The following is a 13,133-nucleotide window of genomic DNA, read 5'->3' as shown; positions in this document are numbered from 1 at the left end:
CTACAAGGGGGAACCAAGGTAAAGAGTTCCAGATGTTATCACCACAAAAGACCATCAAAAAGAGCGGAAACTAGTGAACAGTTCCCCCATGACAAACATAACACTTTTCACAAATGCATAAAAATACAAGTTTGCGAAATGTATTGGGCGACATAGCTGTGTTTAGCTAAAATCGGTTCTGCCTCCTGTAGTTAGGTGGTCTGAACATCAAAATCCCTCCAAAATGAGTTTGTTTATTTTCATACTCATTGGAATACTTGCGCGTGCGAGTTGTATATTTTGTTTTAAATACAAGTATCATTTAAATCTTAAACGGCCGCTGTTTATTTTCGAATTAGAACAGTGGAGAAACTTTACTTCAGTTATTTGAGTGCCTCCACCTAAAAACAGCCACAACCATGGAGAAAATGTAAGTGAAAAACAGTTTATGTTCATTTTAAAATAGGAAATGAACAAATCTAGTTAGGTTGCTAAATTGCATTTTTCATCGTTAGCTAGCTTGGTTCGACAACAAATGTAATATTGCTTTTCCAAGTACACTATTCGGCAACTTCACTGTGCAAAACTTCAATGTTATGAGGGGGCTGCAATCTAACGCCATTCATTAGTTAGCTAGATAACATTAGCTAAAGTTAGGCAACGAACGTTTGACCCGCCATAAACGTAGCTACTTGGAACTAACTCTAGTAACGTTACTGTATAAAAGCGAAGTAAAGATTATATTCGAAGTGATTTATATGTCGAAAGGTTAATGATTCAGCCTTGTTAGCTAACTTACTTGCTGTTCACATGCTCTTGCAGATCTCACATGTGGATTTGTTAGATACCACTGACCAGACGAGACTTCGGTTCATTCGCAGTAATCCACTGAATCGTGCAATGAATGAGGCAATTCAGATGGTATATAAATCTGCGAAAAGGCGCAAACACTGTGCTTTTTAAATGCTCTTCAACAGCTGAGCTGTGCAGCCTCAAGTTGAAAAAGGCAGAACAAGCTATTAAGTGAATCATAATTGACTTTCAGCATTTTTCACATGACAGTCCTATATTTGTTATTGAATCCCTAGGAATTGCAAACAGTTTGAGAAAATAACAGTTAGTTAGGCCTATGTACATGGGCCAAAGAAGGTCAGTTCATGGCTTTTGGGACAACATCTGTGTATTGAGTGGACTCTTGGAACCACTCAGGGAGTCCAACCAATACACTGACTCGATGTTGTGTCCCAAAGCTAGTCAGTTCATATAATTTTACATTGGGTAAAAACAGAGAATCATAGAGGCCACTGGGGGAAAAAAGGCAGTTTTAGCAGGGGCAGCGCCAGATTAAGGAAGCATCGGCCCAGGGCTTTGTCTTTTTTTAAATGACAAAGCAAATAAAAAAAATTAAACAGATATTACATTTACATAAGTATTCAGACCCTTTACTCAGTACTTTGTTGAAGCACCTTTGGCAGCGATTACAGCAGCGAGTCTTCATGGGTATGATGCTACAAGCTTGGCACACCTGTATTTGGGGAGTTTCTCCCATTCTTCTCTGCAGATCCTCTCAAGCTCTGTCAGGTTGGATGGGGAGCGTCACTGCACAGCTATTTTCAGGTCTCTCCAGAGATGTTCGATCGGGTTCAAGTCCGGGCTCAGGCTGGGCCACTCAAGGACATTCAGAGACTTGTCCTGAAGCCACTCCTGCGTTGTCTTGGCAGTGTGCTTATCCTGCTGGAAGGCGAACCTTCGCCCCAGTCTGAGGTCCTGAGCGCTCTGGAGCAGGTTTTCATTAAGGATCTCTCTGTACTTTGCTCTGTTAATCATTTCCTCAATCCTAACTAGTCTCCCAATTCCTGCCTCTGAAAAACAGCCCCACAGCATGATGCTGCTACCATCATGCTTCACCGTAGGGATGGTGCCAGGTTTCCTCCAGACGTGACGCTTGGTATTCAGACCAAAGAGTTCAATCTTGGTTTCATCAGACCAGAGAATCTTGTTTCTCATGGTCTGAGAGTCTTTAGGTAGCTTTTGGCAAACTCCAAGCAGGCTGTCATGTGCCTTTTACTGTGGAGTGGCTTCCGTCTGGCCACTCTACCATAAAAGCCTGATTGGTGGAGTGCTACAGAGATGGTTGTTCTTCTGGAAGGTTCTCACATCTCCACAGATGAACTCTGGAGCTCTGTCATAGTGACCATCAGGTTCTTGATCACCTCCCTGACCAAGGCCCATCTAAAATCCATTTTAGATTAAGACTGTAACAAAATGTGGGAAAAGTCAAGGGGTCTAAATACTTTCCGAAGGCACTGTATATTATTATGCTGTAAAAACTTCTTCTTTTTTTTATTTGTATAATCAGTTACCCAATCAAAGGCAGGGCCAGTTACTCAATCATGGCAGGCCTCCCCCATCTGAAGATTAGCAGAGCGGCAGCAGCAGGCTGTCTAAACTCATTGTGAGCGGGCTCCTGAATCTTCCTGTGGTTGGCGGTTGCAGTAAAAAAAGATACACATATACATACATATATTTATAACATATAATATATACTGTGTGTGTGTGTGTATATATATATATATATATATTACTGTATACATTTCCTTTATTTTAGCTGCCTCTTGCGCCCTTCAGCCCCAGTAAGCCCCTGCATTAACCTGGCCTTGGGCAGTGCCATTGAGAGCTTCCACCATGCTTATTCATTTCAAAGTAGTCAACTGGGTGGGGATTCATATGGGTTGTAACCTCAATGTGTCACGTCCTGACCATAGAAAGCTGTTATTTTCTATGGTAGAGTAGGTCAGGGTGTGACAGGGGGGTTTTCTAGTTTAGTTTTTCTATGTTGTTATGATGTTCTAGTTTTGTATTTCTATGTTGGGTTTTGTTTGGGATGATCTCCAATTAGAGGCAGCTGGTCATCGTTGTCTCTAATTGGAGATCATACTTAAGTAGGTGTTTTCCCACCTGGGTTTGTGGGAGATTGTTTTTTGAGTTAGTGTATGTTTCACCTCTGCGTCACGGTTTGTTGTTTTTTGTTCTTTAGTTTATGTGTATGTATTGCATAGTTTCACAGTGAAAATAAAATGTGGAATGACACACACGCTGCACTTTGGTCCGCTTCATCCTACGACAACCGTGACAGAATCTCCTGCCACCAAAGGACCAAGCAGCGTGCCCAGGAGAAACAGGAATGGACCTGGGAGGAAATTCTGGATGGGAAAGGACCCTGGAGTCAGGCTAGGGAGTATCGCCGTCCTAAAGAGGAGATTGAGGCAGCGAAAGCGGAGCGGCGAAATTACGAGGCACTATACCAACCATGAGGCAAGTGCGAGAGGCAGCCCCAAAACATTTTTTTGGGGGGGGCACACAGGGAGATTGGCAGAGTCAGGGTGGAGACCTGAGCCAACTCCCCGTGCTTACCGTGGGGAGCGAGTGACGAAGCAAGCACCGTGTTATGCGGTGATGCGCACTGTGTCGCCAGTGCGCATTCACAGCCCGGTGCGATCTGTGCCCGCGCCCCGCATTTGTTGAGCTAGGTTGAGCACTCAGCCAGGAAGGGTGGTGCCAGCTCAGCGCTCCTGGTCTCCAGTTCGCCTTCCCGGTCCAGGATATCCTGCACCGGCTCTGCGCACTGTGTCACCAGTTCGTATTCACAGCCCAGTGCGTCCTGTGCCAGCACCCCGCGTTTGCCGGGCGAACGTAAGCATCCAGCCAGGACGGGTTGTGCCAGCTCTATGCTCGGGACCTCCAGTGCGCCTCCATGGGCCAGTATATCCTGTGCCTGCCCCACGTACCCGGCCTCCAGTGAGTCTATCCAGCCTGGTACGCCCTGTGCCTGCTCCTCGCACTTGCCCTGAGGTGCGTGTCACCAGTCTAGCGCCACCTGTGCCAGCCCCACGCATCTGGCCTCCAGTGCACTTGCCCAGTCCGGGGTGTCCTGTTCCTGCTTCCCGCACTCGCCCTGAGGTGCGTGTTACCAGTCTGGCGCCACCTGTGCCAGCCCCACGCATCAGGCCTCCAGTGCGCATTCCCAGTCCAGAGCTTCCGGCTCCCAGTCCAGAGCTTCCGGCGACGGTTTACAGCCCGGAACCTCCTGAGACGGCCCGCAGCCCGGAACCACCTGAGACGGCCCGCAGCCCGGAACCACCTGAGACGGCCCGCAGCCCGGGACCACCTGAGACGGCCCGCAGCCCGGGACCACCTGAGACGGCCCGCAGCCCGGGACCACCTGAGACGGCCCGCAGCCCGGGACCTCCTGAGACGGCCCGCAGCCCGGAACCTCCTGAGACGGTCCGCAGTCCAGAACCTCTGGTGATGATCCATGGTCCGGGTCCTTCGGCGACGATCCAGGGTCCGGTGACACAAAAGCGGAGGGCGGAGCGGGGGTTACGCCCCAAACTGAAGCCGCCTCCTCTGCTGGAGGATCCACGGGATGAGAGGGTTCTGCGTACCGCACCAGAGCCGCCATAGACAGTCACCCTACCTAACCCTCCCTTTTTTTGTTTTGTTTTTTTGTTGTTGTTTAGGTGCGTTCAGAGTCCGCACCTTTGGGGGGTGGGGGGGGGGGTACTGTCACGTCCTGACCATAGAAAGCTGTTATTTTCTATGGTAGAGTAGGTCAGGGTGTGACAGAAGGGTTTTCTAGTTTAGTTTTTCTATGTTATGTTCTAGTTTTGTATTTCTATGTTGGGTTTTGTTTGGGATGATCTCCAATTAGAGGCAGCTGGTCATCGTTGTCTCTAATTGGAGATCATACTTAAGTAGGTGTTTTCCCACCTGGGTTTGTGGGAAATTGTTTTTTGAGTTAGTGTATGTTTCCCCTCTGCGTCACAGTTTGTTTTTTGTTCTTTAGTTTATGTGTATGTATTGCATAGTTTCACAGTGAAAATAAAATGTGGAACGACACACATGCTGCACTTTGGTCCGCTTCATCCTACGACAACCGTGACACAATGGCACTGCCCATGCTGTCACAGACGCTACAATGGCATAGATATACAGATAAGTCCTATTTTTCTTTATGGTTAAAAATCACATTTTTACATTGTTATATCATATGTATAACCGTTAAAGGTCCAATGCAGCCATTTTTATCTCAATATTAAATCATTTCTGGATAACAATTAAGTATTTTACTGTGATTGTTTTCAACTAAAATGGTCAAAAAGAAGAAGAAAAAAATTGCTTCTTAGCAAAGATCAATTTCTCAAGCAAGAATTTCACTAGGACTGTCTGGGAGTGGTCTGAGTGGGGAGGGGCTAGCTGTTATTGGCAGAGAGGTTTGGAACTCTCTTTTTTTTTTATTGGTCCCTTAACTCATTTACCACCTGGTGATGTCATCCCCCCAAAAACAGGCTGAAATTTCAGGTGGTCTTTTCAAACAGCTCTTACACTAAAAGGGCATTATCATTTTCACACTTTCACATTATCCCAACCTCATAGTATGGAAATACATATTTAAACAGAGGAAAATCACACTTTTGACTGCACTGGGCCTTTAAACCTCTTAGATGTAAAGTCCCCTGTTTTGGGGACCTGCGTGGTTCTGCTACCGGTTCCGACGGACATTTTTCGCTTATAAATCATTATGTGGACACCATAGATTGAGCAGCAGCCCTGATTCTCATGGACACATGTCTCTTCTGCCTGTATGAAGCAAGATGTGAAATCTGACACCACTTGAAGCTGGGTTGTCCCTCCTACAATTTAATTCACTTTTCCAACTGTCTATCAACTCCTGGCTGAACCCTAGGTCACAGCCACTAACAATGCATATGTCTGGAATCCTTACATCGTAACGAGATGTTCACAGCGATGGGAGCAGACGTTTTGATCTAGAGAGACCTTCAGAAGATATGCACATTTTCTCTAACAGTAAATAGACAAATGTATTTTACAGTTATAAGGAAGATTAAATCTTATAGTTAGTCATTTTAGAAATTATACTATATTTAGACAAAATATAATTAATTGAAATTATTATTCATACAGTTTTGTTGAATAGGAAATACATCATATTTCATATTTTTATCATATTTGTACTGTGTACCTGAGTTGTGTCCTCAAAAGTGACTACACTTTAAAAACCTTTCTTGTAGTATGCAAATTACCTTTTGGGATTAAGTAGATTACATTTTCGATTACATGTAGTTACATATAAAAGGTTTCAAGAGAAAAGTGTGAAGGCCAAGGTAAGGGAACATCTAAAAACTGCAATCTGGTATAGTACCAGTAGGTATTAGATGGAGCTTCCTGGCCCCACCCACCTGTGGGTAAAACAACCTGTGGTTACCTAGGTTACTAAATTGGCTTGTTTTAATCAATTACAAAGTGCATTCAAGAAAAGTACATGTCTAAATATGACTTTTCAACATTGCTTGCTCCCTAAAATTCTCACTACTTAGAAAAACGTAATATTGTAGGGCTTCTCTCCACTAGCGGTTCTGGGGGAGGGCCAGGGGGGGCCAGTACCCCTGTGACAACAATTTTGGACCCCCTTGTGGCCCCCCTAAATGTGGAGTATGAAATCATTTTTAAGTAAGTAATTTTTGCTATCGTTCTTTTTTTACATCCGTTATTAGACAGTGGCAACGCGGAACACTAATTTAACCCAACATTTTCTAGAGGGGCGGATCGTACCACATGCAAAACGATATGACAACAATAACGTCTAATATAACTGGCCCCTCTAACAGTACAACTGGCCACAGCTTGGCCCCCCCAGTTGAAATGGTCTAGAACCGCCACTGCTTCTCTCATGCCCTTTTCTTGACAGTGCTAGCAGCCATGTGAGTGAGTACTAGCTACTTACCAACCTGACTAAACAAGTTAAATGTCTTACCTGTGATTAAACGTTTTCAACATGTACAGCAAGCTATGTGTAGCCTACTTGGACACCTGGTCCCAACATTTCCCAGTCTTCCACACAGAATAGCCTGAAGTCACATCCCTAGGTGAGAGCATTTTTTTACCTGGTTACATGTACATTGAATAACACAGCAGCATTTCGGCATGTTTTGTTATTTATGTATAACTATAAATAGACTACGAAGTTGCCTCTTTTAAATTGGGGGTCAATTGGAAAGAATGTTTGTATTTGTGGCCGCAGTCGAGGGGAATTCCTTATTTTTACGTGAATATCAACTCGACCAATAGAATGAATGGAATACAAACACTGACCAATGGGAGCCGAGTTCGCCTACTATAAAGAACCATCTCTAAGACCATTTTCTTCTACTGGAGAACCAAATAACGTTGGTGATTGCGCGTCACGGTCGGAAAAATAGGGATCTTTGTGTCTTCCCCCAGTAGTAGTGACCAGCTTCGGCAGCAGGTAGGACCCCTATTTCTACTCACTCGAGGATGAGAATGGCATCAGTCGTTTTAACCCGAAATCAACACATTAGTGACTCATTAGCAAATACTTTTTAAAAAAAAACATTTTTAGCAGAGGATATATTTAAAAGGATATCCATTCATATATTTTACATATTTCGGCGAAATATCGATAACAATAGACAACGCAAAAAAGTAATATCTGTAGCCGTGATCGAGCAGGAGACCTCATTATGTTGATAATTTTGCTCTAGTCTAGTGTGCCGCACCTGTTACTGTCTCGCATAACCTACCCTACCTTATTGTTCTGAGCGACTTGGATTTCACAAGCAAAATACCACTCTAGACTAGAGCTCTATAAAATAGTTACTTGGATTGGAATGACACTGCTGCGCAATCTTTAGCATTTGACTTGCATTCCATCACTCCGCCTCTAGAGTAAAGGGCTCTTTTTATTTTATTAACTTTCTGTCGACATTTTCCTCGAGCCTATATAATCGTCTGACTGTCGTTTGCTTACTGCACAATGCGCATATTGAGCCATGCAGTTGCATAATAAAAACCTAGTATTTGACAGTTATGTTGTACTATTTAAACTCACATTCACCATTTTTTTTCCTCCACTCCGTGTTGCGTCCAGGGATCAGCCATGCCTTTCGGAAACACCCACAACGTGCTAAAACTGAAGTACGCTTCTAGTGAGGAGTACCCAGATCTCAGCCAGCACAATAATCATATGGCTAAGATCTTGACTCCTGCCATCTACGAGCGTCTAAGGAGCAAACAAACGCCCAGTGGATTTACATTGGATGATGTCATTCAAACCGGGATTGATAACCCAGGTAAAGATCCTTGCAGCGTTCAACCATCAAGCCATGTGTTCTGCCTCTTAAAAAGTGCGTTTAGTGAGGGCGTCCAGTACAGAGATGTTCACAAGTCTTTGAGGTAGAGGTCAAGTCTCAAGTCCCTTTTGGCAATGGCTTTCTGCCTGCTGTGGGTTAGGTCTATTAACCTTGTAAATTATTTGAAGTAAATTATTTCCTACATTATTTTTTTGGGACAATTTCATACATTTAGTTAGTTGCCAAACACTGTCAAAATTATGTAATTTACAGCATATTATTTAAATGACATGATTTCACATACTGATACACAATAGTTCACTTTTGCTTGTTTTAACAAGCTTTACTTAAGACAAACAATAGCTTAACTTTTGCTTGTTCCTATCTACATGGCAATAGCATACACAATGTCCGATCAATCAAAAGGACAAAGTGAAAATATGAGTAACTACTATCCTCCCATTGAAATAGATACGTCCTTGTCTGCATATTTTTTTTGCGGAACGCAGACGTTCTAGAACACTTTTCAGCCCTCTGTCTCAAACTACTTTCTCTGTTAATGCAGCCTGTTCCATGTTATCTGACAGAATGCACAACAAACTTATCCCAGTACTGACTTCCATTGATCACGAGTCGCTCATCTAGAGTCCAGGTCAATTGATCATGAGTTTAAGTCAAGTCGCAAGTCATTTTCTTTGCGACTCGAGTCTGAGTCTCAGACTCGAGTTTCCATCTCTGATCCAGTATCACATCTAGGGAGGCGCTCATACCCTTTTGTTCTGCACAGTGACCTTGTTGATGGGTTATATAACTCTATACGAGTGTAATCAATAGGAAGAAGGATGTGTGTATTCCATTGGCCTGCATCCATACCAAATGCCCAAAGCACAATGGTTCAATGATTCGTTTCAGATAACCTTTCAAATTCTGCTGGGAATAATGCTTGTTGGTCTAGCATACCATAAGAATGTATCAATACGGAAACCATCATAGATTGTCACTGCAATAAGTGACAATCTGGTGACTCCATATGAACTAAAATAGTATAGCCCAACCCTTTTTGAGGGGAACTGAGACACTGAGTAGATAGTCCAAATGCATTTTTAAGCATAGCAGGTGGCTTACCCTGTAGAATGTGTTTATTGTTCAGCAATGATCAAATGGCTAAACTGACCATCAAGAGGCTGTCACCTGAGGAGGAGTTCCCTGACCTAAGCCAGCACAACAACCACATGGCCAAGGTCTTAACCCAGGACATGTACACCAAACTCCGAGACCGTGCCACCCCCAACGGCTTCACCATAGATGGTGTCATTCAGACGGGGATTGATAATCCTGGTAAAACGAACCCATCCTGAGTCTGTCGACTCCACCTTTGGATTCTGATGAAATGCTAACTATTATTTATTGAGGTTGTTAATGTTTGTCATGCTCTACAATTTGTCTCCTAATTGACTCTGTTTTCTTTTACCCCAGGCCATCCCTTCATCATGACTGTGGGATGTGTGGCTGGAGATGAGGAGACATACGAGGTCTTCAAGGAGCTGCTGGATCCCATCATTGAGGACAGACATGGGGGATACAAGCCTACAGACAAGCACAAGACTGACCTCAACCCAGACAACCTGAAGGTACTGCCCTCTAAATAGGTACCTGGTTGACTGTGGTCTAAGGCAAATGTTCAACAATGTACCCTGCAAGAAAGAAGACCAGTGTTGTCAAGTTACAGCTAACTCTAGGCTAATTTTAATTATTTTTTTAATTTATAAAAAAATGTACAGGGTGGAGATGACCTGGACCCCAACTATGTCATTAGCTCCCGTGTCCGAACAGGCAGGAGCATCCGTGGGTTCTGCCTGCCCCCACACTGCAGCCGTGGAGAGCGAAGGGGTGTTGAGAAAATGTCAGTCGAAGGTAATTACTTCAACCCACCCCAAAAAATGATCAAGATGGACAGAATGTATTTTCTAAATGTTTTTACCCAATAAATTGCAAAGATGGGAAGTGTAGAAACAATATCTTGAGGGGTTGGGATGGTGTGTTTAATGCATGGTAGAATTGTAGACAGATTAACTAGAATGGTGTTTGAACTGTGTGGTGGAGCGGTGCAGAGATTGGCAATCCAGTACTGCAGTAGGGTCTGGGGCATCATTCTGCCAGCCTAGAATGATGCCAGTTCCCTCTTGCAACATTACTGTGTAGAGGGTCCCCTCTAGTGGTGAACTATGTGAATTTATTTCTGTTACTGACAAAGGATCGTTTCAGACCCAAGGGTATTCATAGACCAGGGGTATTTATTTTAAAAAACATATTTGTACATGTATATATTTTTTTCCACGGAGGTAGTGCAGGGGATCTGTGAAAAAAATATTAAAATGTATTAAAAAAAAAAGTGAATGTTTTAGGTTAATATTTTTTATGAATTTTACTAGCAACAAGACTAGACACATTTTGAATTACATACCTACAATGGAAAAGAGGTGAATAATCATCTTTCTAATGATGTCAACTTTATTTCTCAACTCCTAATATTGAGCAAATTGCATTCAATGGAGTATCTGACAGGCTTTGACTGATAATCACAGGTGCTTTTTTTCATGGCAAGTGACGCTGGCTGCTGGTAAGCTTTCTTGACTTGGACATTTTTGCACATGGCAAACCTTTGTTTAAACAGCTGCTAATAGCGACCGTGTTTGGCATAGAGCTGGCACAATTATCGTATAGTCTTAAAATTAATTTAAGTCGCTCTGGATAAGAGCGTCTGCTAAATGACTTAGATGTAATATATACATTTTGGGGGGGGGGGGGGGGGTGTTAAAATGTATATTCAAGTGTAGATAGTTTCCCTAATTCATTTCCAAAAGTTGCAATTTGTCAAACATTTGTTTTTGAGAAAGGAGTGTCACCAAAGCTGTGTTGTATGAATTGGGTAGGTCTATGTTGTATTTGAAAGGGGGATACCTAGTCAGTTGTACAACTGAAATGTCTTAATGATGCATACAAGCTCAAAACACTTCAACAAAAATGACAATTATTACAATATCTATGGTCATTTGCACAACAATCGTTACCCAAAATTTCAGAATTGTCACAGCCCTAGTTGGAGTTACCTTTCTAGCTAATGTTAGTTGACACTACTTCCAATTATAATGTGGGGATGTCAAAATAATGAAACACTATCTACCAAACCTATTCATTTTAAAATGTTGATTATACTTGTCCTTTCCATTATTATTCACCGGATGACAAGGTGTGGGGGGAAGAAACACATTTTGCTAACATGATCTGGGTCCCTGGGCAAGGAAATGTTCAAGATCCCTGCTTTAGACTGGAGATCACTGTCTGGACATATTTATGTACATTGAATTGATCCTTTCTTGAGGTAATTTCTGGTTGTAACACAACCAGATTGATAGCCATGTAATGAAGACTGCACATTCACTCATACATTGGCTCTGTACGAGCTTACTGGATCTGGCACATCTGATTTTGTTCCTCTGCAGCTCTGGACTCCCTGTCCGGTGACCTGAAGGGGAAGTACTATGCCCTGAAGAACATGTCAGATGCTGAGCAGCAGCAGCTAATTGATGACCACTTCCTGTTTGACAAGCCTGTGTCTCCTCTGCTGCTGGCCTCTGGCATGGCCCGGGACTGGCCTGATGGCAGGGGTATCTGGTGAGGACAGGGTTTTTCATTCTCACACTTCTAGGTTTCCTGAAAGGTATTAGAATTTGGTTTTGTTCTAACTCACCTGTCATTCTTACTTTCTCACTTCTCCAACCTTACTTTATTTAAGTAAATGACTGCGGGAAGGGATGGGAAATTCTCAGATGCCCTCTAACTAGATGCACCTTAATCTCTGCTAAGTCAGAGGGTAAATATTCATAATAGTTTATACGCTAGTGGTGGCATAAGCCATTGTCCATGACCTTGTAAGAGGACCATATAACATCTATTTATTCTAATCTGTCAAGGCACAATGATACCAAGACCTTTCTGGTCTGGGTCAATGAGGAGGACCACCTGCGTGTCATCTCTATGCAAAAGGGTGGCAACATGAAGGAGGTGTTCAACCGTTTCTGCACTGGCCTCACAAAGGTGAGTGAATATTTAAGGAATACTTTCAAGGTTTTGAGAATTTAAATAAGGATAATTTTCTGTTGCCATATAAAAATTGCTCGTTGTATAAACATGCGGGCAATGATCAATCGATGGCGTTTGTATTCTTTTCCTCAGATTGAAACCCTGTTCAAAGATAAGGGCACTTCATTCATGTGGAATGAGCACTTGGGCTACGTTCTCACCTGCCCATCCAACCTGGGCACAGGGCTACGTGCTGGAGTCCACGTCAAGATCCCCAACATGAGCAAGCATGCCAAATTTGAGGAAGTGCTCAAGAGGCTAAGGCTCCAGAAACGTGGAACCGGTAAAACATTTATCCGTCACAGAACCAGATATCTACTTTTGTTTGCTGTTTGCTCAGGGTAACTTACAAGCACATTAAGGTGGTAGAATGACTAACACTGGCAATAGTTCTAGCATTAAAGCTGGAATTTCTCTGAAAGGAGTTTTGTAGCTGTTAATTCCATCTTCTGACATTGTCTCCATTCCAGGTGGGGTGGACACCGCAGCTGTGGGTGGCACCTTCGACATCTCCAACGCAGACCGCCTGGGCTTCTCTGAGGTGGAGCTTGTGCAAATGGTTGTGGATGGTGTTAAGCTGCTGGTTGAGATGGAGAAGAAGCTGGAGAAGGGCCAGTCTATTGATGACCTCATGCCTGCCCAGAAGTGAAACTCATGATTGCCTCCCCCTTGTCATCTGAATGAATGTGACATTATCCTGGAATGCACTCTGTAATAAACAGCACTTACTCTCTCATACAAGGTCCTCTTTCAATGCGAGTGGATATGAAAATAAAAACTGTTTCTTCCATGTTTGATTCTATTTCTTTCCCCATCCTCATTTAGAACTAAAATATACCG

At 43.2% G+C, this 13,133-nt stretch overlaps 1 protein-coding gene across 3 annotated transcripts; it reads left to right on the top strand.

Annotated features, from left to right (window-relative positions):
- Nucleotides 1-297: 297 nt before the first annotated feature.
- LOC115172503 (creatine kinase, testis isozyme) lies at nucleotides 298-13,083 on the top strand. 3 transcript variants are annotated; one of them, XM_029730016.1, is made up of 8 exons: nucleotides 298-409; nucleotides 9,301-9,488; nucleotides 9,627-9,781; nucleotides 9,932-10,064; nucleotides 11,654-11,825; nucleotides 12,125-12,248; nucleotides 12,387-12,576; nucleotides 12,764-13,083. In XM_029730016.1, exons 1-8 carry the CDS (start codon nucleotides 399-401, stop codon nucleotides 12,940-12,942), a joined length of 1,152 nt encoding a protein of 383 aa, XP_029585876.1. In that variant the 5' UTR covers nucleotides 298-398; the 3' UTR covers nucleotides 12,943-13,083. The 3 variants fall into 3 exon arrangements, with proteins under 3 accessions (XP_029585876.1, XP_029585877.1, XP_029585875.1); XM_029730017.1 differs by lacking the exons at nucleotides 298-409; nucleotides 9,301-9,488 and adding exons at nucleotides 7,200-7,306; nucleotides 7,949-8,150; XM_029730015.1 differs by lacking the exon at nucleotides 298-409 and having other exon boundaries at nucleotides 8,431-9,488.
- The last annotated feature ends 50 nt before the right edge of the window (nucleotides 13,084-13,133 follow it).

Source organism: Salmo trutta, chromosome 33 (genome assembly GCF_901001165.1).
Source record: "Salmo trutta chromosome 33, fSalTru1.1, whole genome shotgun sequence".
In the NCBI taxonomy this organism is placed as follows: domain Eukaryota; kingdom Metazoa; phylum Chordata; class Actinopteri; order Salmoniformes; family Salmonidae; genus Salmo; species Salmo trutta.
The sequence above is the reverse complement of the archived record's forward strand: the minus strand, read 5'-3'. Positions and strand labels throughout refer to the sequence as shown.